Source organism: Saccopteryx leptura, chromosome 7 (assembly GCF_036850995.1).
Source record: "Saccopteryx leptura isolate mSacLep1 chromosome 7, mSacLep1_pri_phased_curated, whole genome shotgun sequence".
In the NCBI taxonomy this organism is placed as follows: domain Eukaryota; kingdom Metazoa; phylum Chordata; class Mammalia; order Chiroptera; family Emballonuridae; genus Saccopteryx; species Saccopteryx leptura.
Genome location: NC_089509.1, coordinates 1,372,678 through 1,398,252, shown reverse-complemented (window position 1 = coordinate 1,398,252; position 25,575 = coordinate 1,372,678). Strand labels below are relative to the sequence as shown.

Below are 25,575 nucleotides of genomic sequence, written 5' to 3'. Positions count from 1 at the left end.
GAGAATTCTCAAGAGAAGTCAATGTTCTTCCTTGCAAGAGTATTTTAACTGATAGCAAAGTACATATTCATCAAATTCTGGAAATACATATTTTAAATGGTTAAAAACAAAATTTTAAAAATATTTTTGATCAGCCAGCTGAAAATATCTTCATATAGTAAATAATCTCTCAAAAAGCTTTTATATATATTTAATTCTAACTAAACAGTACCCTTATATAAAACAAGTTCATAAAAATGTAGAATTAAAATGAAAATAGAAATTACTGAAATATACAAATGTGCCTACAGACTAGACATTTCCACACACATATCCCCTGATACACAGAGTTACAAGCATACTTTCAACTTAGTCATGGATTTTAAAATACATATTAAATCAGAAAGTGATGGTGAACTCCTGAGTTCTTCAACAAAGACAGAACCATAGGTAAGTGTACTTTGTAAAAGCAATAAGGTCCACTGAAGTCGGTAACAGCAATGCAGTTACTGATGGCTACATGTTGAAGAAAGTTAAAAGATAGAGACACAGACAGTAGTTCAATGCACACATTCATGATGCTCATACACAAATCAACAAGTATTGGTCAGAGTAGTAAATCAGTGTACACATGACACATTTCCCAAAATGTGCAAAAAAGTCAACCTTGATATGAAAAAAAAAAAAAAAACCTTTGTACATAATTATAAACTGCCCAGCATTCAACTGAGATTAAAAATGTTTACAGAGAGAAACTAATAAGGTTAAATATAAAGAATAGCTATATTAAAAAAATGTACATTAAGCCAAAAGGTAAATATACAAATTGATAATCATAGTTTGAAATAATTAAAGTTTATTCTTAAATTTATCCAAGTTTACTTTTATTTACAATGATATTTGAATAAAAAGAACCATGTGAAATATAAGAGATGTCAGACATTGAAAAGTATTTTTGGTATTAACTCTTTTATAATATTTCTGAATGCAGGGTAGCAAAATTTAAAACCAATAGCAATAGAAAAAATGTAAACCTTTTACTAATTAAGACTGTATTAAAAACAACCACGTTTTTAAAGTACTCTCATCCTTAGACACTGTGCTCTCACTTGGAGAGGGTATGGTGTAAGAGTTTGGCCCACTTTCTTGTGCTCGTAACCCTTTTCAGCTCAAACATTTCCACTAGTCCTCTCTTCTTATTCCAGGTGGAAGAAAAGTCTTTGGAAAAATAAGAATATGTCAATTCCATTTTGGAGTCTTAAGTACCTGCTAGAGTTTAAGATGTAATTTTGTTACTTATCTCTCCCCTCCAAGTAATGCTAATGCTAAAATCATCACCATATATCTTTTTTAAAAAATAAAATCTAAAAATATAAATAAATAAATGAACATAAAAGTGCTTTTCAGTATAGTCACAAACTTGACTGTCTCAATGGTCATTAAGGGACTCAGAACCTTATTTGGAGACAAATTCTGCATGCATTCTGGAATGCATCCTTCCTTATGTTCCAAAATGCCTATGGCACAAAGCAGACATCAGTCTATAATTTAATTTTCCTCAAAGCTTTCCTGAAATGCCCCTCAAGTCAAACATAAGTTCATGAATGTTAAGACACTAGAAAGTACACCACCAACCCGAGGCATCATGTTTCAATGCATTGACTGTCAACCAATGTTAGTAAGATTGGCACATGTAAAAGCTCAAGTTTGTAATGTCTATTCAGTTCCATAGTTGAAATTTTGCATGTCTAAATGCAAACACTAAGCACCTCTCCTTTCACTTGAAGGACAGATTGAAATACAAATTCTACTAGTATCAGCTTTATCATTTTTACCCTATTAACAAACAGGTGGACAGAAGTAACAGTGATAATCATTTTGGTAATGGGTGCATGGAATAGAAAAGCTTTGGTTTAAATTGATTCTAATAATACAGATTGTGAAAGCAAAGAAGAAGTAATCAGCTATAGGGACAGATTTATGCCTTCACTATTATTAATAAAGATATCACATTACTGTCTATTAAATGAATTATGAAAAACATGAAGAATTACATAAAAGACTATGCAGACAACAGATAAAATTTATTCCCTTTTTTTCTACAATAGCTATGACCCCTCCCTTCAACTTTCAGAAACTAAATCATGTCCACTCTATCACTGAGAGAAGATTCTCTGGACTCCCCTGAGAGCTCATTACCATTTACAGCTCTGAAAGGCGATTATGAAAAATGGTTGGCTCTGGCACTTCCCACACCTGTTATGGCGTCCTGTTCCAAATGCCGGCAGAAGTCAGAGCAAAGCTGAGACAACTGTGAAGTAGGGACAGTGGCTTTACAGCACTTCTTCCCTAGCCAACCAAAAGAGGTATAAGAAAATTTCCTTTTGAATGTTTCATAAGCTAAGGAAGCTTGTTTTGATGATGTCTAGCAGAATTTCTATTCCAAAGAGTTCATGAAGAACTATGCAAAACCAATTACTTTCTATTTAAGGATTATATATATACTATTACACAACACATACAAATTCTATTTTAATCTACTTTTACCAACCAAGAACTTGGCAATTTACAATACCTTTTTAAACAGTGACTTGTGGAAAATGTGCTGGCACTCCCACCTGAGGACGATTACACTCACCGGTCATCAGTAGGTCACACAAATTTTTGATCCTCCAAGAACAGAAACTAATCTAATGAACACTCATACCTTTTCTCTCTTCCAATCCCTGCCTCAACTCCACACACACACACACACACACACACACACACACACACACTTCACAGAAAAGCTAGAATTTTCCTTGAAATGTTAGATTAGAATTTGCTACCCCTGGATTTTCTTGCTCACTGTCCTAAGCTTCATTGCCTTTACATTTGTAAACCACTTAACCTCTTTAGGGCAAAACAACCATTCTACCTCTGCTATGAAAACCCTAACTAAACCATGATGTACAAAGAACCTGGACAGTGTCAATGTGATTGAAAATCAAGTAATCAGCCTGGAAAACAACTGACTCTATGTCTCTTTAGAATCTGAATCCTTCTGTCCTTATCTTAGGAGCTCTAATCTAGTGGAGACTGCAGTTGTCTATCACAGACTAACGACAATGTCTTTCCTTTCATGCAAAAAACTAAGAGGTAGAAAAGGGTAGGAGAAGGAGCAGGCATTAAGAAATATTTAAGGGCCAATACAGAGTTTAAGGCCAAATCAACTCTTGAAACTACTGATTTTGGAGAAAAATCTTCATTCCGGTGGGTGATGTGAATTATTGATATAAAATAAAATTAAGGCATACAGAGAAAAAGGCACTACCAAAAATTAACAATTAAATTGCTTTTCATTAATATTTAACCAATCTTAAAATTCAAAATATGAACATTACAATTGTAACAAAGATCAAACTTAATGGGAAACAGTATCAAGAAATTGTCCTAATCTTAATATAAATAACACTGTTCACAGAATTCAATTTCTATAAAATGTTTTAGGTATTTTAACAGTTTACACCAAAAGAAAGCATTTCTTTTCTCTTTAAAAGAAACAGCAGGAAAAAACACTATGTTATGAATAAATGCCCTCCATTACTGAACTGCTGAGCAGAGGCTGGGTTTTAGAAGAGGGAGTCCTGAGAGAGAGAGAGGCTGCCTGGCCCATGGAGGTCCCTCTAGTTTGGGGATACTTTTAATTCATGTTGTTAATGACATTTTCGTTTATAACAGCCAATAATTATCCAAAATTGCTTTTCCCTTACATCACAAAAAATAGTAAGATTTTAAAACAACCGCTGAACTTTCAGAGTCAGGGTATGCCCATGTCTCCTCCTATACTGTGACCTCAAGAATAAATTAATTTAGTACCTGACACAATAAGCCACAATTTTTGAATAAGCAAATGAAAAAGATTCACCCTGGTTCTAAAATGTTTATAGATTAGTATACTTGATTGACACCAGGTGATTTCACATCCAAGCTATTGGTCCCTAGATCCCAAATGAAATCACTCGCTCAGAACTCTGCCGTGGGCCAAGGGTCTGCATGTGGCAAACCTCTGGGCCACTGAACCCAACCTTGGTCATTTTGATAAACTATTCAGACTTAATTTTCTTAATGACTGCACGTATCTTATCATAACTCCAACTCCGTAATACAACAGACCAGATTTGACACATGTAAGAGGTAAAGGAGCAGAAAGCTACTGTAAAGAAATATCACTTTTTAATGTAGTTTCTATTGAGAACAAGATAAAGACTCTCAAGTGAAAGCCAATTCAATTTATTCTGAAATAAGTTTTAATTTTTTTGTAGTTCAGCCTCTGCATTTCAATCCCATTAACTATGTAAGGTTGACAATGCCTTTGAAAATTAAGGCAACAGTCTTTAACCATTTTTCCAAGTTAGAAATGTTTTGTAAATGAGAAAAAATTTAAAGATATTCATATACTGAAAATTTCAAAGTCTGTAATCTTTTAAATACATTTGAAAGAATTACCAATCATCAAAATTCCCAATAGTCATTATAGTTTTCAACCCTTTATTCAATACACTTTGTTTGCAATGTAAAAGATCTTGTATTTGGCCCAAACCTAAGTCATGACATTTTGACTCTCTCAAGGCCTAGGTAGAAAGATACTTCCTGAAAAGCACAGTAAGACTGCTAGTGAATCTTCTCCAGCACCAGAAAGTCTGCCACAATCAAAGCAGAATGCATTTTAAAGGCACAAAGTCAGCAGTCTGACCATTTTCCAGCCTCAGCAAAGGAACATTACAGTATAGAAGAATCAGTTGTGCATTTAAAAAACAAAATACATTTACAGTCATCTTAAAAAGTTCAAATTTCATTTGTTGATCCACACTGTTCTTAAAAAGAAAAAGTTGGGAGTGTTACATATAACTGCCCCAATAGAAGTGTTTTGTTTCAAAATTTTCTTTTTTAAATTTACTTTTGGTCTTCCATACCCCATCACACTTCAAGCTTTTTTGTTCTAGTAGCTTTTATATATATTAACTTTTCTTGTGGTTTTGGTACCTTTACAACTTGTTTAAAATAAATTCACATCACTTTATATAATAACTCTGTAAACTATTTGTCTATCTTTAAATCTCTACATAAAGAACAATATTTCTCTTATACAACAAAGGTCTTCTGCAGCAGTGTTAAGGTAGTTGTTTCCTTTCAGGTGACTGACTTTCTATAGCATTAAAAAGGAAAAAGAGACTGCAGTCTTGCTTTGGGTTTCCCAGTCCCGCAAGATTTCTTTCTAAAGATTGTTTGTCTCATGTTCTGCACCACTGGTTATCCTGACAGACCAAGACCAAGAATGAGTAAGAATGAAATTACAGTCACACAAGACAGAAACAAAGGACAGACACCATGGTCTTGCTCAAGCAGAAGAGATGCCTTCACTCAAAACAGATAAAGAAATGCAGCGTATCCATACCCTTGGGGACTGTTTACAGAACAGGATTTGACAGCTGGTTTTCTAGGGAAGGGGCCACTCATTTATAATCTTCCTGGTGAACCGCTTCCTTCGATTAAGAGCATGGGAGAACCTTTGTGCTTGGACTGCTTCTCAAACTAGCTAGAAGAATTTCGTATTTCCTACAGGGAATGTCAGATAGGACTCTGATACAGTAAGCCAAAATCTACTTAACTTCAGAAACAGTATTTTAAGAGTCCCTAAAGATCACACTTTTTAGCAGGAAATAAAATACCGGAGTCCCCTATGAATCTCATAAAAGGTATTTATATTTAGGGCCTTCAGAAAAACTACTATTTTCTAGCTCTTTAGCACTTTGCTTTAATATACTGAAAAAAATGGCGAGTGGCCAAGTTACTGGTATCATACATATTTTTCAGTAGCACAAGTCCATGAGAGATAGTGTAATTCTCCTACTTGTCTCCTTCCATTTAATGTCCTTGCTCTTAGTAGAGACATTATACTAGAAATACCTGGTTCTTTTCCCACAATTATAAATTGAGCCAAGGAAAGAATATATACAGACAGATGAGTTCACTAAGCTGTGTGATTATATTCATTCTGTTTCTAAAATGGAAGTTACTGATTTGGGCGCACCATGCAGCTGGTGAGGAACAGACTGCTGCTTGCTACTGGGATCATTTGCCCTTAACCTGAAGTAGTGGTGTCTGCTCCTGCAAAACCCCCACTATGTGTTATACTACTTTCTCTCTGAAACTGACTTTGCAAGGAACTTCTTTCTAAGGGCTGTTCCCAGTTTTCACTGAGGCTGGTCTTTATAACAGGCAGGGTTCCTCAGGTTTGGCCCTGTTAACATTTGAGCAGGATTGGGGGCAGCAGACTCTGTCCATTTATACTGTTCGTTTCACAGCATCCTTGGCCTCTACTCACTAGATGCCATTAGCATCCTCTTAAGTTGTGACAAAACTGTCTCCAGGCATTGCCAAATGCCAAGAGAAGTAAGCTGTACCTCATCCTTCTGAACTGTCTTACTGCTTTTTGAGGTGCTTTAGTATTCTGTGATCCCGAGAACAAGGGCTTTATCTTATAACACTAGTTTTATGGCACTCCAGGTTATATACTCTTAGCACTTAAGAAATGTTATCCATGAGGAATCAGGATCTAGAAGTAGGAAGATATAATATGACTATTTCTCCTTTCCCTTCATTTTAGGACTTTCTCCTCAGGTAAAGAACACAGTTTAAAATACACTAAACAACACTTAGCTCTTCTTTTCATTATTTCTGCTGACTGGCAAACATGGTCTCTACTACTGTTCACACATTTAAAGCAACCTCCTTTGTCTTTGAATTTGGATTTGCTCCTTGACTTTCCATATATGTTTTAAAATAAAATAGTATATATATATATATATTTTAAACAGAAAGCTATCCCTTAAGATTTATAGATTCCAATAACATGGATCTTTTATAGTATATTTGCTTATTTTTCTGGTTAGAATTAACAAACAAACATACCTCTTAGAGATTCATGTTTTCTATCAAGATTCCTACAGAGCAAAAGCTTGGTAGACAAGAGATTAGGATCTAAAGAATACAGATATAAGAAGGAACCTATATTCTTTTAAGTTGAGTACCTACTCTAAACTCAAGTTTAGGGTTCAAACCCACAAATGAGACTCTAGTTTAAATACTATCATTAAAAACAAATTATATATCATTTTCTTCTCATTTTCCATGTCTTCCCCATCACTGCTAAGATGTCAGTGACCCAGAGAAAGACTACAATCTTTAGGTATTTCCATGATTTGTTTGTACGAAAAAGAGTGACCATGTACTAAAGTGCTTTACGTCTCTGAACCACATCAGTACATTATAAAAAAAAATTTTTTAAGTTTCAAGTTCTTGTAAGGAAAAAAAATATTAAATATAAAAATTTAGGTTACTACTATTAAACAAATTTAACCAAGAATCAAGAGAAACACTTTCCCTCTTGTCTTTTTTTCTCCCCATCTCTCTTTTTATAAAAAAGAAAAGTGCAGTCAGAGAGAAGGTGGATGAACAGAGTGTGCCAGGCAGAGGCATATGAGGAGGCTGCTGGCTGCTAGTGATGGTGCACAAACACATGCCTTAAGAGCTCATCTGCGGAGGGTCTCAGCTTGGCCTCTGTAAAGATCTGCCTGAGGAAGTCTCGAGTATAGTCTGAGACGTGAGTTGGCAGCTTCGGGTTTGTTGGCTGAGTAGCAATTTTAAAGATGGCAGCCATTGCTTCGTACTCCGCCCATGGAGGCTTTTCAGTTAGCATTTCTACCACAGTACAGCCCACACTCCTAAAAAAATTGTTTTAATTACACAAACAATATCATCATGAAAGAAAGCCAGTTAACTATAAAACAAGAAACAGGAGTAAAGTCCATATATACGTAAGTATGACTTGATTTCAAGTTCAGTTTCATTAAAAGGTTGTAAATATATATGACATAATTTAAACATAAAAGTCAATGAAAACAAACCACAATTTAAGGACTGACTCAAATAGTTAAGCAAAAAGTACGACTCATTTTATAAATTCTGATTTACGTAATTTTCTAACCTGATATTAAATACAATTTTTTTGTCCTTATCTTACAAATACAGACATTAAAAATTATTTTTGCCTTTAGGTACCTAAAAGGAATATCCATTAAAAACTGTTCTGGTGAGAAGCAGAAAATGGCCATTTTATGTTCTAGCTTAAAATTATTAAGCAGTTAAAGATTAACTGAATTATAAGAGACTAACAATAAAGGTTAATTACTTTTAACCTGGCCTGTGGTGACACAGCGGATAGAGAGCATTGACCTGGAATGCTGAGGTCGCTGGTTCGAAACCCTGAGCTTGCCTGGTAAAAGCACATATGACAAGTAAGCAATGAACAGCTAAAGTGAAGGAATTATGAGTTGATACTTCTCACTCCCCCCTCCACTCTCTGTAAAATCAATCAATAAATCTTTAATAAAATTGATTACTTCTAAAGTTCTTCAGAGAAATGTTTTCAGGCAAACCTAGCATCAAAACCTACCAGATATCTGCTTTTCTGCCATAGCCTTCTCCACTAATTACTTCAGGGCTCATCCAGTATGGCGTGCCTGTGACAGATTTCATTCCTGTCCCTGAAAGACAGATGGTTTGAAGTCGTCTGCTGGCCCCGAAATCTCCTAGTTTGACATTGCCTGTTGAGTCTCGCAGAATATTTGCACCTAAAAATAAGAAACATCCTCATTTCATTATTTTTATTGGCAATTTGTCATGTAATATAAAAGAACAGCAGCGAATTGTCTTAGCAGACTCTTCAATCTGTCTCGTAAAAGAGGCTGCTTTTCATCTTCCAAACAGTACCTGTCACTGTCATAATGCCAGTCACACAGAGGGAGTTCACTAAGGGTTTACAACACAAACCTTGTATGAGTCAAATCTGTGCTTTTAAAACTAAGAACGTTTCTCCCACTAAAACGGACCAATGTGGAGGGAGGTGAGGATGAAACAAAAAAGAGAAAGGGGAAACAGCCCAGAGGACAGAAAGCAACAGCAGGCTGTCGGGCTCCACTGCCCTGTGATACTCAATAAAGCAGGAGGCTCACAGCTGAAGTTTATCTTCTGAAGAAATTCCTGAGACCCTCCTAACCAAAACTTTCAGCACTTTCCCCCTGCTTTTGTCTTGACAGTTCAGTTTTTCTAAATATTGGGTTTTTCACATTAATTTTACTTCAAGCCTGACCAGGCGGTGGCGCAGTGGATAGAGCATCGAACTGGGATGCCAAGGACCCAGGTTCGAGACCCCAAGGTCGCCAGCTTGAGCGTGGGCTCATCTGGTTCGAGCAAAAGCTCACCAGCTTGGACTCAAGGTCGCTGGCTCCAGCAAGGGGTTACTTGGTCTGCTGAAGGCCCGTGGTCAACGCACATATGAGAAAGCAATCAATGAACAACTAAGGTGTCGCAATGCGCAACAAAAAACTAATGATTAATGTTTCTCATCTCTCCGTTCCTGTCTGTCTGTCCCTGTCTATCCTTCTGACTCTCTCTCTCTCTGTCTCTGTAAAAAAAATAAAAATTAAAAAAAAATTTTACTTCAAAATTTCTACATATTTTAAATCTCTTCTAAGGAAGCTATGAGCTTTGTCTTAAAATTTCACTTACTTTTATTAATAACCTTAATTTATTTATTATAAATGGACTTTGCCTGTCTGGCTTGAGGAAGTGTGCTGAATTCTCTACAGCAATGTTCCACTTTCCCCCTTTCATACTGCATTCTCTGGGAGAGCTCACTATGCACAGCCCTCTGCTCCAGGATTAGACACATGAATTATTTGGAATTATTCTGCACAGGAAATCTGTATTGTATCCTTTCTTCCATGTATTTTATTTATTCAACCATTCATTCATATCAATATGAACATATGAGTACTTTTTGTATCTTGGGTTATAAACCAATGTGACTTTTTGCTGGTTTGCTTTTTGCTCTAGTCATTCCACTGGGAATTCTTTCTACTGGCTCCTGTGTCCCTTCGTTCCACTCCAAACACTGCGTTCTTGTCTGCCTTTGGAGTTGTTTTCAGCATTTTCTTACTTTTTATTGATGATTTTAGAGATAGAGAGAGGAAGAGGGAAAGAGATGCATACACTTGTCATCCCACTTATTCTGCATTCATTGGTCACTTCTTGTATGTACCATAACTGGGGATTGAACCTGCAACCTTGGTGTTTTCAGATGACACTCTTATCCAACTGAGCTAACTGGCCAGGGCCAGCTTTCTTCTTTTCTTTGTTCTAGATCTGTGAAGTATGCTACTGGTACTTTAACAGAAATTGCATTGAGTCTATAGATTGCTTTGGGTAGTATAGACATTTTAATGATATTAACTCATCCTATCTATGAACACCGTACGTATATGTTTCCACTTGTTGGTATCTTCCTCAATTTCTTTTTTCAGTGTCTTACAATTTTCCAATACAAGTCTTTTACCTCCTTGGTTAAATGTATTCCTAGGCACTTTATTTATTTTTGTTGCAATAGTGAATGAGATTGTTTTATTTCTCTGACAGTTCATTATTGATGTATAAAAATGCCACTGACTTCTGAATATTAATTTTATATCCTGCCACTTTGCTGAATTCATTTATTAGGTCTACTACTTTTTTGACTGAGACTTTACAGTTTTCTATGTACAGTATCATGTCATCAGCAAATGATAGTTTTACTTATTTTCCAATGGGAGTGGTCTTAATTTCTTCTTCTTGTCTGATTGCTGTGGCTATGATTTTCAGAACTATTTTGAATAAGAGTGGGGAAAGGGCGTGGGGCACCCATCTTGTTCCTGATCTTACGGGATTGCTTTTAATTTTTGCCCATTGAGTATGATGTTGGCTGTCAGTTTGTCATTTATGGCCTTTAATATTTTGAGGTATGTTCCCTGTACTCCCCCCTTCCTGAGTTTTGATCATAAATGGGTACTGGCTTTTATCAAATCTTTTTCTGCATCAATTGATATAATCATGTAATATTTATCCTTCATTTTATGTGATGTCACATTAATTGATTAGCGAATATTGTACCAGCCTTGCCTCTTTGGAATAACTTACATTTGATCATGGTGTATGGTCTTTTTAATGTATTGCTGGATCTGGTTTGCTAATATTTTGATGAGAATTTTAGCAACTATGTTCATCAGGGATATTGGACTATAGTTTTCTTTCTTTGTAGTGTCTTTACCCGGTTTTGGAATTAGGATAATGCTTGTCTCATAAAATGAGCTTGAATGTCCCCCCTTCTATTGATATTTTTTTTTTGGAATAGCTTGAGGACAGGTGTTAGTTCTTTGAATGTTTGGTAAAATTCACCTGTGAAGCCATTTGGTCAAGGATTTTTGTTTGCTTGAAGTTTTTTGATAACTGTTTCAATTTCATTTGTTGTCATTGGTCTCAAGTTTTCTGATTCTTCCAGATTGAGTTTTGGAAAATTGTATGTTTCTAGGAATTTATCCATTTCCCACAGGTTGTCCAGTTTTTTGGAATATAGATCTTCATAGATCTTCTGTATTTCTGTGATGTCAGTTGATACTTCTCCTCTTTCAATTCTTATTTATTTGGGTCCTCTCTTTTCATTAATGAGTCTAGTTAAAGGTTTTTCAATCTTGTTTACCTCTTCAAAGAACCAGCTCTTGGTTTCATTGATCTTTTGGGGGTTTTTAAACACCTGTGTCCATTTATTTCCCCTGTGATCTCTATTATTTCATTCATTCGACTTCCTCTTTGCTTTTTCTAGTTCTTCTAGGTGCAGGGTTAAATTGTTTACTTGAGATTTTCTGGCTCCTTAAGGTATACCTATATGGGACTGCTTTTGCTGTGTCCCATAGATTTTTGGTTGTTGTATGTTCATTTTCATTTATTTCAAGGAAACTTATTTTTTCCTTGATCTCTTTGTTAACCCACTTGTTATTTAATAACATGCTATTTAGCCTCCAAGTGTTCTGAATGTTTTTCAACACTGAAATGTTTTCAATTTGGTGCCTTGGGGTAAAATGTTCTGATGATATCAATTAAATCCAGTTGATCTAGTGGGTCATTTAAGGTTGTTGGTTCTTTGTTTTCTGTCAGAAAGATCTATCCATTGATGTTCGTGGGGTACCAAAATCCCCTATTACTTACTCTATTGCTGTCAATCTCCCCTTTTATGTTCATCAAAATCTGCTTTATATGTATATTTAGGTACTCTATATTGGCTGCATAGATATTTACAATTGTTATATCCTCTTGTTGTGTTGCTCCGTTTATCATTTTATGTAGTGAGTGACCTTCTCTGTCCCTTACTACAGTCTGGTTGAAAGCATATATTATCAGACATAAGTACAGCTTTTTTTTCTTCCTTCATTCCCATTTGTTTGGAATACTATTTTCCATCTCTTCACTTTTTAGTCTGTGTGTATTTTTGTTCTGAGGTAGATCTCTTGTAAACAGCATATATATGGCTCATTTTCTTTTCTATGCAGTTACCCTGTCTTTTGATTGGAGCATTTAATCAATTTACATTTAAGGTTATTACTGATATGTAATTGTTTATTGCCATTTATTCTTTAAACCTATAATCCTCTTGATTTCTCTTTGGTTTCTTTTCTCTTTCCTTTTCTTATAGCAGGCCCTTTAAGATTTCTTGCAGTACTGGTTTGGTGGTAATAAACTCCTTGAGCCTTTCTTTTCTTTTTCTTTTTTCCTTTTTCTTTTTTTTTTTTTTTTTTTTTTTGTCTGGGAAGCTCTTTATTTCTCCTTCAATTTTAAACAGTAGCTTGCTGGATAGAGAGTCTTGGTTGTAGGTTCTTGTTTTACATTACTTTGAATATTTCTTGCCAACCCCTTCTGAAGAGTTAATGTTGAGAAGTCAGATGACAGCTTTAGAGGGGCTCCTCTTGAGGTAATTAATTGCTTTTCTCTTGCAGCTCTTAGGATTCTTTCTTTATCTATCTTTGGCATTTTAATTATGTGTCTTGGTGTAGGCCTCCTTGGGTTCCTCTTTATAGGAACTCTCTGTGCTTCTGGAACTTGTAGGACTTTTTCTTTCATCAGTTTAGGTTAATTTTCAGCTATGATTTCTTCAATACAAATTCTCTTGCTCATTCTCTTCTCCTTCAGGAACCCCTATGATGCAGATGTTTTTTCTCTTCATGTTATCACAGAGGTCTCTTAGAGTTTCCTCAGTCTTTCTGAGCCTTTCTTTTTGCTGCTCGGCTTATGTGCTTTCATTTATCTCATCCTCTAAATCACTGATTCAATCCTCTGCTTCATCCAGCCTGCTATTGATTCCTTCTAGTGCAGTCTTCAGTTCAGCTATTGTATCTGCCATTTCTGACTGGTTTTTTATGGTTTCAATGTCCTTTTTAATGCTTACTAAGTTCTCATTGTAATCATCCATTCTTACTCTAACATCCTTAAGCATCCTAATAACTATTATTTTAAACTCTGCATCTGGTAGTTTGGTTACTTCCATTTCATTTAATTCTTTTCTTCTGGGGATTTCTCTTGTTGGTACATTTAGGTCATACTTCTTTGTCTGCCTATTTTGTCTGTGCACTAGGATCTCTACTCTGACTCCTAAATGTTCTGTGATGTCTTTATGAGGAAGGTGGGCTCAGTGGTATAAACCTCTGGGCCACCTGAGCTCCTTGCTCTAAGAATGTTTCTTGAGGGCTATATTTACCCTCCTGTTGTATGTGACTCTTGAATACTATTGGTCCTTTTGTGGGTGGTTAACCTGGCCGGCTGGCTCTAAGGGTCAACCTCGATCACATGTATTAGATGCTGCGCAGTGTCTGTCCTATGGGGCGTAGTTATTCTTCAGCGTCTGGTGCCTGCTGTACTCCTCCTTTGGGCGTGCTGCTTCTGTAGTTAACTAAGTCTAGCATTGGTGTCTGCCACTCACTACTGGTTGTGTTGTTCCTGAGTCCTCTTAGGCAGGGTTTGGATATGGGTTGATGTCAGACGTTGTTTGTACCAATTGTCTGGAGCTACTGCCCTGTTCACTGTTTGTGTCTGTGCTTTCTGTGCCTGGGTAGTGTGGGAGGGGCCAACTTATGTATAAAGATCAGTTTCCTCCTGCTTAGAGGTGACAGCAGCTCCGTAAAAGGGCCCAACCTCCGCAAGATTTGCCTTCCTTTTTCAGCTGTTCCACCTCCTTTAGCAGCTGCCTAGTCTTCCCACAGAGTTTTCTGTAGAAAGACTGTAGAGTGGGCTCAGACTGGCCTTAATCAACCACCCCCTCTACAGGTTGCAAGCTTGATGGGTTAGGGCAGCTGAGGTTGGGAATACAATGTTAGTGGGACCTCCTACTTCAGGGGTCTCTTGATCAGGAACTCAGAATGGGGAAAGTACCCCGTACTCCAGAGCCTAATTCCTCAGCCACTGCTGAATACTCAAATTTTATTTCTTCCCAGCAAAGTGAGCAGTAGGTTCAGATCGAGTAGGGCCAAGAGTCCCCTCTGCAGAAGTTCTTTCAGCTGGGGAGCCTCTGGTCTCAGGGAGAAAGATTCAGTATTCCACTGGGGCTGATTGTGCCCCGCCAGATAGTGGCTAAGCCCCTCAATCAGTCCCAATAACAAGCTCCAAGGAACTCAGTTTCAATGCCTGAGCTCTAAGCCTCTCTCCCTTCCTCCTGTGGATCTTAGCCCCATTGGGCAGGATATCCAGAACTTCAGCTAGATGATCCTGAGGCTCTACCTCATCCAATGCACGCAAGCTGTTGTGTAGGTGCTGACCGCAGAAAAGAGAACTAGCCTCAGCTGGGTTTGGTGCCTGATGTGCTCTCCCTTTGGATATGCTGTTAGTAAGGTTGGTTGGGTCCTGCTCTGATGTTCTCTGTAGCTGGCCTCTGAATGTGTTGGTTCTGGACCTCTTAAAAGGGAATGTGGTACAGACCAGTAGAAGACACTGCCCATCACTGACCCTCAGCAACCTTTTTGGAGCTATAAACTGTCTCTGCTGGGCTTAGGTGCACATGGAAGGAACAAGCTACAAACCAAGGCTGGCTTTTACGAGCACTGGGCCTGGGAGCAAGTCAGCAAAACGTCCAAGGTTCCCTGCTCTCCACCTCCTGCTGCCTCCTCTACTGGCTACTTGTTGTGCTCAGCCCTTGAAAAGAACTTGGGTAGAGTGTGGAGGGTGATGCAGTTCAGGGATTAGGAAAGGTGATAGGTGTGGTTCCCACCTCAGTGCCCCAAGTGTCAGTCTGTACTGAATTTTTTTTTTACACTGGTAGGGTGTAGCCACTAAGAGTTCAGTGGGTGTGGCTGTGAAACCCAGAGATTTGGTCTGCCCACTGTCCAGGCAGTCTCTATTAAATATCCTGTGAGGCAGAAATACCAGTCATGTTCTCAGGAAAGTGGGGGAAAAGTTCCAGCCTCAACGCCAGACAACTGAGTCACTGTCACCCCCCACCCCTGCTTCCTAGCCAAGGCTGCTTATTTCTCAGCAAAGCCAATCTCCATAGGGCAGGACAGGAGAGATTCCCAAGGGTGGGGCAGTTGCTTTCCCCCAGGGTGCTGCCACATGTAGGGGATTGCTCTACCTAAGAAAGACAGCATCTGGAGCACTGGAGAATGATTTAGTACAGGGGTTCTGGTGGCCGTCTCCCACCGCAGCTCTACCTGAGGCCACCATACTCTCCTAACACAACTCTAGTCCTCTCAGGCCTCCCTCTGCCAGAGCCCCGGGGTAAGTGGGTGTGAACAAGATTTTCTGTGCAGGCCCTTTAAAGAGGGTACCTGGGTCTCTAAGAAGTCTCATCTCTTTCCAACAGACAAAAACTTTGTTTCACTTGACCAGGTGGTGGTGCAGTGGATAGAACATCAGACTGGGACATGGAGGAACAAGATTCGAAACTTAAGGTCACTGGCTTGAGCACGGGCTCATCCAGCTTGAGTGTGGGCTCACCAGCTTGAGCCCAAGGTCACTGGCTTGAGCAAGGGGTCACTCAGTCTGCAGTGGCCCATCAGTCAAGGTACATACGAGAAAGCAATCAATGAACAACTAAAGTGCCACAAGGAAGAACTGATGCTTCTCATATTTCCTCCTTCCTGTCTGTCCCTATCTGTCCCTCTGTCTCTGTCACACACAAAAAATAAACTTTGCTTCTTTTTACCACCTGATGCTATGCGGGCACCTCTTCTAGGTTCTGGTGCCTAACGCTGGTGTGCCAGGCCTGGGGTTTAGGACTCACACCTCTCAGGGAAAACCTCTAAAGGAAAACCTCCCCCAGCTGAGAGTCCCTTCATACCCTCAATCACAGTTTGCTCCTGGAAGTGGGGACAACCCTTTTCACATCTCCACCATTCCTACCAGTCTTGATGTGGATTCTTCTATGACTCCTTGGTTATAGATTCCTATTCATTTAGTCCTAAGTTGGTTTTTCAAAAGAATTGTTCCTACCTTAATTATAACTCAAGTTCTGTCCTAAGAGGTGGCAACTGGAACAGCTGCCTACTCCATCACCATTTTGGAATCCTCCTAACGTCTAATTTTAATTTTTAAACTTTGTTATTTTTAAGTCTCCTGTACCTTAACCATGTTTTAAAATCCTTATTTTATCCCCGCCTTCCTTTCCCCCTTCTTTCCTTCCTAGCTATAATGGTCTCTAAGAAGAAGAATTAATAGTGGGAAAAGCTACATTGGAGAAGAATGAGAATGTATACTGCCAATTTCCACCATGAGCTTCTGTACTCCCAGCAAATCTCCCCTTCTCCCCCACCTCCAGTGGATGACAGCTTCTCTGAATCTTCTCTTCGGGGCAGGGGTACAGGATCCACCCTGCATGCCATAAGCTTAATTTAGACACAGCACCAGGGACCCTGTAAAGCAGCACTGTCGACCCTACTTAACACCTCACTATCCAATACATAAAGAGGACTCTTTCAAAAACAGACCCTATCTCTAAAATACAATATTTAAGCAAGGGAGGAAGAGCAAGCAAGCTTAATGGCTGCAAGCTGAAAAGGAACAAGCTGAAAAGGAACAAAAAGAACTGTCTGTGTAGATGCAGGGGTCTCAAACTCGCGGCCTGATGAACAATTTTCTACTGATTTTTTTTTGTTTTCAACTGCAGTGAGAAAAGTGTTGCGTAACAGTTGCCTTTTGTAGACCTAGTGCGGCCCGCCAAACGGCTGTGATCTTGCTCTGCGGCCCACATGCTGAGTTGAGTTGAGACCCCTGGTGTAGAGGAATCACCAATGCTGAACCAAGGCCCACCAATACAAAGTACTGAGGAGAAAATGTTTAGCCAGGTTCCCAACATACTCTCCTAATGTTTTAAAACTTATTTTGTATTCCCTAAAAGTAAACTATTAAGGAGATTCTTCAAACATAAAGTGGTACCTTGAGATACAAATTTAATTCGTTTTGTAACCGAGCTCATAAGTCAGTCAACTCATATATCAAACTGCCAGTACTGGACCCATGCACCAACGTGCCAACTAGCAGCAGCTTCCGGAATCACGACTCATATCTCGAATTTTACTCCGATCTCGAACAAAAATATGGACTGAATTGCAGCTCGTATCTTTAAAAAAAAAAAGAAAAAAGAAAAAATTTTGTATTTTGGTCTGTTCCTATCTCAAGGTACCACTGTACACAAAAGCAGGGAGAACAGTATACAGACCCATCACCCAGCCCCAGCATACACCTGAAAATCTTCCCCAGCCACACTGCCAGCCACTCACTCCACCCCCTCATATCATCTGAAGCAAATTCAAGACATAATGATCAATAGTTCAGTACAGATGACGTCAGAGTAATGGCGGGATAGGAAGCGATACCGATAAATCTCCCCCATCAACAAGATCTTCAACCAGAAACAGAAAAACCTATCCTTGGAGCCTCAGATGTTTCGCAATACACCTGAAGGTATGGTCGAGCGAAAAATTGGCTAAATATATAATCAAACCCCGAAGGAAATAGGGAGTAAGAAATGCTCGCCTTCCTCACTAACCTAAACAGGGTGGCTTTCACTGGGAACTGAGAATATAGAAACTAAGGCGGGCAAAGGGGGTGAATAGATCCAGGCCGAGGCACAAACGGCCGAACCAGGCTGTGGCATGGAGATCCAAGCAAAGGAAAAACTGTTCCTGTGGCAACCCGGGCAATACAAGCTAACACTCACGCCAAACCCAGACAAAGAAAGACAAGTGGGGCAGCCATTTTCCCCGATCCCCTGGTCGGGGCGCGCAGATAGTGGACGAGAGATTCCTTCCAAAGCCCCAGGAGTGGGCGCCCGTGTTACCGCACAGAGAGGCAGAGTCAGAGGCCTTTGTGTGGGCTGAAAGCGGAATCTCGGGCTGCCCCAGCACCCTTAAAAAGCCACGCACGGGGAGGGAGCGAGAACTAATTCCAACGCTAGAACTTTTCCGTGCGGGTGGGGGTTTCACTCAGAGGGTGAGGTGGCCGGCCTGCTATCCTGGTCTGCGCGCGCAGATAGTGAGCGAGAGATTCCTTCGAGAGCCTCGGCAGTGTGCACCCGTGTTATCCCACAGATGGGCAGAGTCAGGGGCCTTTGTGTGGGCCAAAAGCGGAATCTCAGGCTGCCCCAGCGCCTTCAAAAAGCCGCGCATGGGGATGGAGAGAGAGCCAATTCCAACGCTGTAACTTTTCCATGCAGGTGGGGGTTACACTCAGAGTGTGAGACTGCAAGCCGGATATCCTGGTCTGCGCACGCAGATAGTGAGCGAGAGTTTCCTCCAAGCGCCCCGGGAGTGGGCGCCCGCCCGTGTTACCGGACAGAGTGGCAGAGCCAGAGGTCTTTGAGTGGGCGGAAGCCCCGCCTGATTATGCTAGCAGCTCTGACTAAGCCTTACCCAGAGCTCTGTGCTGAGTGGGAATAGAGTGGGGAGTTGCCAGCTCTTTGAGCCTCTTACTATCCAGGCAGAGGCAGCAGCAACCCCATAGCTGGATTATCAGGCTACTAATTGAGGAAGGAAAGACTAGGAGAAAGGCTCCAGGTACATGGACTCTCTCACTGGCGGAGCCTATAAATGCTAATGAGCCTCGACTGCCAACTAGACTAAAGCACAATACATGACATCGTCATAGAGACTTATCAACTGCAAACCTCTACCTGAGCGTGCCAAAGGGGCAGAACCCAGGGTACAGAGTCACTGACCAGGAAGAGGGAGAGAAAAGAAAAAGCAAGAAGATAACCTCTCAAAATCAAGAATAATCCGCAAACTTTATAACCTATCCCATTTTATTATATTTGTTCGTTTGTTTCTCTTATCTGCATTCTTGATATTTTTTTTTTCCTCCTCCAATTTGGTCGATTAACTCTCTGCCGGTCTTACTCTCTCCTCTCCTTGAAGTACACTACCCATAAGTGTTACATCTCCCATTATCTTCTTTCCTCTTCCATTCTCTCTATGAAGGTTGCACTCCAAAACCCTTAACTCTCTCTCTCTCTCTTCTTTTTTTTTTCTTCTTTTAGTGGTTCCCTCTTTTTTTCTCTCTCTCTCCTTCTTTTCTCCCTCTATATTAGTTTCTTCCTTTCTCCTTTACGTCTCCTCTCATTCAAACCTCAATAACGAACAAATTATCTTATCTGGGACTCAAATTTATGATTGTGGCATTTTGGGGGGTTTTTAGTTCACCTTTTTAACTCACTAGCAGTGCTCCCATCCCTGGCTCTCCATTTTATCTAGTTCTTGTTCCACTAAATACAATAGTAATTTTTTAATTTGTCCCCCCATTTTCCTGTTTCCCTCTTATTCCTCTCATCATAACTCAGTCAACCAACACCTAAAAGCAAATCATTTTATTCTTGACCCAAATTTTTTCCTTATTTGCTTTTTGTGGAACCATACACCCTTCTTTTTTCTTTTCTTTTTTTCCCCCTTTATTACTTTTCCTCAATTCAGGCCCTCCATTACAGGCATTGTTTGTTCTATTTAATATAGGGGTCCCCAAACTACGGCCCGCGGGTGCGGCCCCCTGAGGCCATTTATCCGGCCCCCGCAGCACTTCCAGAAGGGGCATCTCTTTCATTTATTCATTTTTTTTTTTTAAGAGAGGAGAGGGAGAGAGAGAGAGAGAGAGAGAGAAAGGAGAGACAGAGAGAGAGAAGGGGGGAGGAGCTGGAAGCATCAACTCCCATATGTGCCTTGAGGGGCATCTCTTTCATTGGTGGTCAGTGAGAGGATGCATCCTGTGCTCCTGGAGTACTGTATGTGGCGGCGCCGCAAAGATGCCGGCGCTTACGTACAGTACTACTTCCGGTGACGCCTCACGGCTCTGGAAGCGCATCATATTACTTGTTACAGCTAGCAGTGACATAATATGGAACCGGACATTGACCATCTCATTAGCCAAAAGCAGGCCCATAGTTCCCATTGAAATACTGGTCAGTTTGATTTAAATTTACTTGTTCTTTATTTTAAATATTGTATTTGTTCCCATTTTGTTTTTTTACTTTAAGATATGTGCAGTGTGCATAGGGATTTGTTCACAGCTTTTTTTTATACTCTGGCCCTCCAATGGTCTGAGGGACAGTGACCTGGCCGCCTGTGTAAAAAGTTTGGGGACCCCTGCTTTAATACAATATAATTCACAGTTCACCACAAGATTTTCTCAAGAAAGAAGGGAGAGGAAAAAAGGAGGGGAAGGGATTTTTTTTTTTTTATTTTATTTTTCTTTATTTCATTATTAATTTTTTTTTAAAAAAACAACTTCGATTTTTTATTTTTTTTAACTTTTTATTCTTTATTAAATCTCATTAATACTATCAACAAAACCACCCTCAGATGCCATTAAGGAAGAGAAAATCGAATATCATGGATACAAAAGAAAGAAAGGTAACACAGCTAGATGAGGAAAAATCAATGAAGAAAAAATTTAATATATTGGAAACCTTTGAGCTAAATGACAGAGAATTCAAGATAGAAATCCTAAAAAACCTCTGAGATATACAAGAAAACACAGAAAGGCAATTTAGGGAGCTCAGAAAACAACTCAATGAACACAAAGAATATATTTCCAAGGAAACTGAAACTATAAAAACAAATAAAACAGAGATGAAAAAACGAGATAACAAGCTTAGCTAATAGAACAGGCCAGACAGAAGAGAGGATTAGTGAAATCGAAGACAAGCAACTTGAGGCACAACAGAGAGAAGAAGAAACAGACTCAAAAATTAAAAAAAAAAGAAATAGCCCTACAAGAATTATCCGACTCCATCAAAAAGAATAACATAAGAATAATAGCTATATCAGAGGGAGAAGAGAGAGAAAATGGAATGGAGAACATATTCAAACAAATAATAGATGAGAACTTCCCAAGCCTGGGGAAAGAATTAAAACCTCAAATTCAAGAAGCAAACAGAACTCCAAGTTTTCTTAACCCCAACAAACCTACTCCAAGGCACATCATAATGAAATTGGCACAAACCAACGGCAAAGAAAAAATTCTCAAGGCAGCCAGGGAAAAGAAGAATACAACATATAAAGGAAGGCCCATTAGATTATAACACATTTCTCAGCAGAAACTCTAAAAGCTAGAAGAGAGTGGACCCCAATATTTAATGTCCTGAAAGAGAGGAACTTTCAGCCACGAATACTATACCCATCAAAGCTATCCTACAAATATGAAGGAGAAATAAAAACATTCACAGATACAGAAAAGATGAGAGAATTTATCATCACAAAACCCCCACTCCAGGAATTACTAAAGGGGGTTCTCCAATCAGATACAAAGAACAAAAAAAACAAAGCCACAAGTAAAAGCTCCAAGAAGAACACAATAAAACCAAATTTAAACTGTGACAACAACAAAAAGAAAGGGGGGGGGGGGGGAAGAGGATGGAGATTAACAGTAGCAAAGGACGATGGAGTGCAAAAGTACTCACAAAATAGTGCGCTATAATGAACAGGGTAGGAACACTTTTCATTACTTAAAGGTAACCACCATTAAAAAAACCACCACAGAAGCACATGAGATAAAAAAGATAGCAACAGAGGAAAGATGTATAGAATACAACCAAATAAAAACAAAAGATAGAAAAACAAAAGCGAAGGATCAAACAAGACACAAAACTAACAGAAAGCAAGATATAAAATGGCAATAGGGAACTCACAAGTGTCAATAATTACACTAAATGTAAACGGATTAAACTCACCAATAAAAAGACACAGAGTAGCAGAATGGATTAAAAAAGAAAATCCAACTGTATGCTGCCTACAAAAAACTCATCTAAGTAACAAGGATAAAAACAAATTCAAAGTGAAAGGCTGGAAAACAATACTCCAACCAAATAACATCCAAAAAAAAGCAGGCGTAGCAATATTCATATCTGATAATGCTGACTACAAGACAGCAAAAGTACTCAGAGACAAAAATGGCCATTTCATAATGGCTAAGGGGACACTGAATCAAGAAGACATAACAATTCTTAATATATATGCACCAAACCAAGGAGCACCAAAATATGTAAGACAGCTACTTATTGACCTTAAAACAAAAACTGACAAAAATACAATCATACTTGGAGACCTCAATACATCGCTGACGGCTCTAGATCGGTCATCCAAACAGAGAATCAACAAAGACATAGTGGCCTTAAACAAAACACTAGAGCACCTGGATATGATAGACATCTACAGGACATTTCATCCCAAAGTGACTGAGTATACATTTTTCTCCAGTGTACATGGATCATTCTCAAGAATTGACCATATGTTGGGCCACAAAAACAACATCAGCAAATTCAGAAAAATCGAAGTTGTACCAAGCATCTTTTCTGATCATAAAGCCTTGAAACTAGAATTCAACTGCAAAAAAGAGGGGAAAAATCCACAAAAATGTGGAAACTAAACAACATACTTTTAAAAAATGAATGGGTCAAAGAAGAAATAAGTGCAGAGATCACAATATATACAGAGTAATGAAAATGACAATACGACATATCAGAATCTATGGGATGCAGCAAAAGCAGTGATAAGAGGGAAGTTCATATCACTTCAGGCATATATGAACAAACAAGAGAGAGCCCAAGTGAACCACTTAACTTCACACCTTAAGGAACTAGAAAAAGAAGAACAAAGACAACCCAAAACCAGCCGAAGAAAGGAGATAATAAAAATCAGAGCAGAAATAAATGAAATAGAGAACAGAAAAACTATAGACAAAATTAATAGAATAGGAGCTGGTTCTTTGAAAAGATCATCAGAACCAAGGTGACCCCAGTTCACACTTCTGATCTTATGGGAAGAAATAAGACCATCATTTTTTTTTTCTCAGAAATCTCCCAGCCTTGTCGAGGAAAGCATGATTGAAAAGATCATCAAAATTAACAAACCCTTGGCAAGACTTACCAAGGAAAAAAGAGAAAGAACTCATATAAACAAAATCCAAAATGAAAGAGGAGAAATCACCATGGACACCGTAGATATACAAAGAATTATTGTAGAATACTATGAAAAACTTTATGCCACTAAATTCAACAACCTAGAAGAAATGGATAAATTCCTAGAACAATACAACCTTCCTAGTCTGAGTCAAGAAGAAGCAGAAAGCCTAAAAAGACCTATTAGTAGAGAAGAAATAGAAAAAACCATTAAAAACCTCCCCAAAAATAAAAGTCCAGGCCCTGACGGCTATACCAGCGAATTTTATCAAACATTCAAAGAAGACTTGGTTTCTATTCTACTCAAAGTCTTCCAAAAAATTGAAGAAGAAGCAATACTTCCAAACACATTTTATGAGGCCAACATAACCCTCATACCAAAACCAGGCAAGGATGGCACAAAAAAAGAAAACTACAGAACAATATCTCTAATGAATACAGATGCTAAAATACTAAACAAAATACTAGCAAATCGAATACAACAACATATTAAAAAAATAATACATCATGATCAAGTGGGATTCATCCCAGAATCTCAAGGATGGTTCAACATACGTAAAACGGTTAACGTAATACACCATATCAACCAAACAAAGAACAAAAACCACATGATCTTATCAATAGACGCAGAAAAGGCTTTCGATAAAATACAACACAATTTTATGTTTAAGACTCTCAACAAAATGGGTATAGAAGGAAAATATCTCAACATGATAAAGGCCATATATGATAAACCATCAGCTAACATCATATTAAATGGCACCAAACTGAAGGCTTTCCCCCTTAAATCAGGAACAAGACAGGGTTGTCCACTCTCTCCACTCTTATTTAATGTGGTACTAGAGGTTCTAGCCAGAGCCATCAGACAAGACAAAGAAATAAAAGGCATCCATATTGGAAAAGAAGAAGTAAAGGTATCACTTTTTGCAGATGATATGATCCTATAAATCGAAAACTCCAAAGAATCCACAAAAAGACTACTAGAAACAATAAGCCAATACAGTAAGGTTGCAGGATACAAAATTAACATACAGAAGTCAATGGCCTTTCTATATGCCAACAATGAAACAATTGAGAACGAACTCAAAATAATCATCCCCCTTCACGATTGCAGCAAAAAAATAAAATACTTAGGAATAAACAAAACAAAGAATGTAATGGACTTATATAATGAAAACTATAAACCATTGTTAAGGGAAATCGAAAAAGATATAATGAGATGGAAGAATATACCTTGTTCTTGGTTAGGAAGAATAAATATAATCAAGATGGCCATATTACCCAAAACAATATACAAATTTAATGCAATTCCCATCAAAATTCCAATGACATTTTTTAAAGAAATAGAGCAAAAAATCATCAGATTTATATGGAACTATAAAAAACCCTGAATAGCCAAAGCAATCCTAAAGAAAAAGAATGAAGCTGGGGGCATTACAATACCTGACTTCAAACTATATTATAGGGCCACGACAATCAAAACAGCATGGTATTGGCAGAAAAATAGACACTCAGACCAATGGAACAGAACAGAAAGTCCAGAAATAAAACCACATATATATAGTCAAATAATTTTTGATAAAGGGGCCAACAACACACAATGGAGATAAGAAAGCCTCTTCAATAAATGGTGCTGGGAAAACTGGAAAGCCACATGCAAAAGAATGAAACTGGACTACAGTTTGTCCCCCTGTACTAAAATTAACTCAAAATGGATCAAAGATCTAAACATAAGACCTGAAACAATTAAGTACATAGAAGAAGACATAGGTACTCAACTCATGGACCTGGGTTTTAAAGAACATTTTATGAATTTGACTCCAAAGGCAAGAGAAGTGAAGGCAAAAATTAATGAATGGGACTATATCAGACTAAGAAGTTTTTGCTCAGCAAGAGAAACTGGTAACAAAATAAACAGAAAGCCAACTAAATGGGAAATGATATTTTCAAACAACAGCTCAGATAAGCGCCTAATATCCAAAATATACAAAGAACTCATAAAACTCAACAACAAACAAAAAAACAATCCAATAAAAAATGGGAAGAGGACATGAACAGACACTTCTCCCAGGAAGAAATACAAATGGCCAACAGATATATGAAAAGATGCTCATCTTCTTTAGTTATTGGAGAAATGCAAATCAAAACTGCAATGAGATACCACCTCACACCTGTTAGATTAGCTTTTATTAACAAGACAGGTAATAGCAAATGTTGGAGAGGCTGTGGAGAAAAAGGAACCCTCATACACTGTTGGTGGG

The 25,575-nt window shown here is 38.4% G+C and overlaps 1 protein-coding gene across 2 annotated transcripts in view; it reads right to left on the bottom strand.

The window, feature by feature from the left end:
• Window positions 1-1,340: 1,340 nt before the first annotated feature.
• MAP3K2 (mitogen-activated protein kinase kinase kinase 2) overlaps window positions 1,341-25,575 on the bottom strand; it is a 98,230-nt gene continuing 73,995 nt past the window's right edge. For both annotated transcript variants that reach the window (XM_066345973.1, XM_066345974.1), the window contains exons 16-17: window positions 8,477-8,654; window positions 1,341-7,745 (exon numbers count right to left, since the gene is read on the bottom strand). In XM_066345973.1, coding sequence (XP_066202070.1) covers window positions 7,520-7,745; window positions 8,477-8,654 — 404 coding nt within the window. In that variant the 3' untranslated portion in view covers window positions 1,341-7,519. The remainder of the gene's footprint in view (window positions 7,746-8,476; window positions 8,655-25,575) is intronic.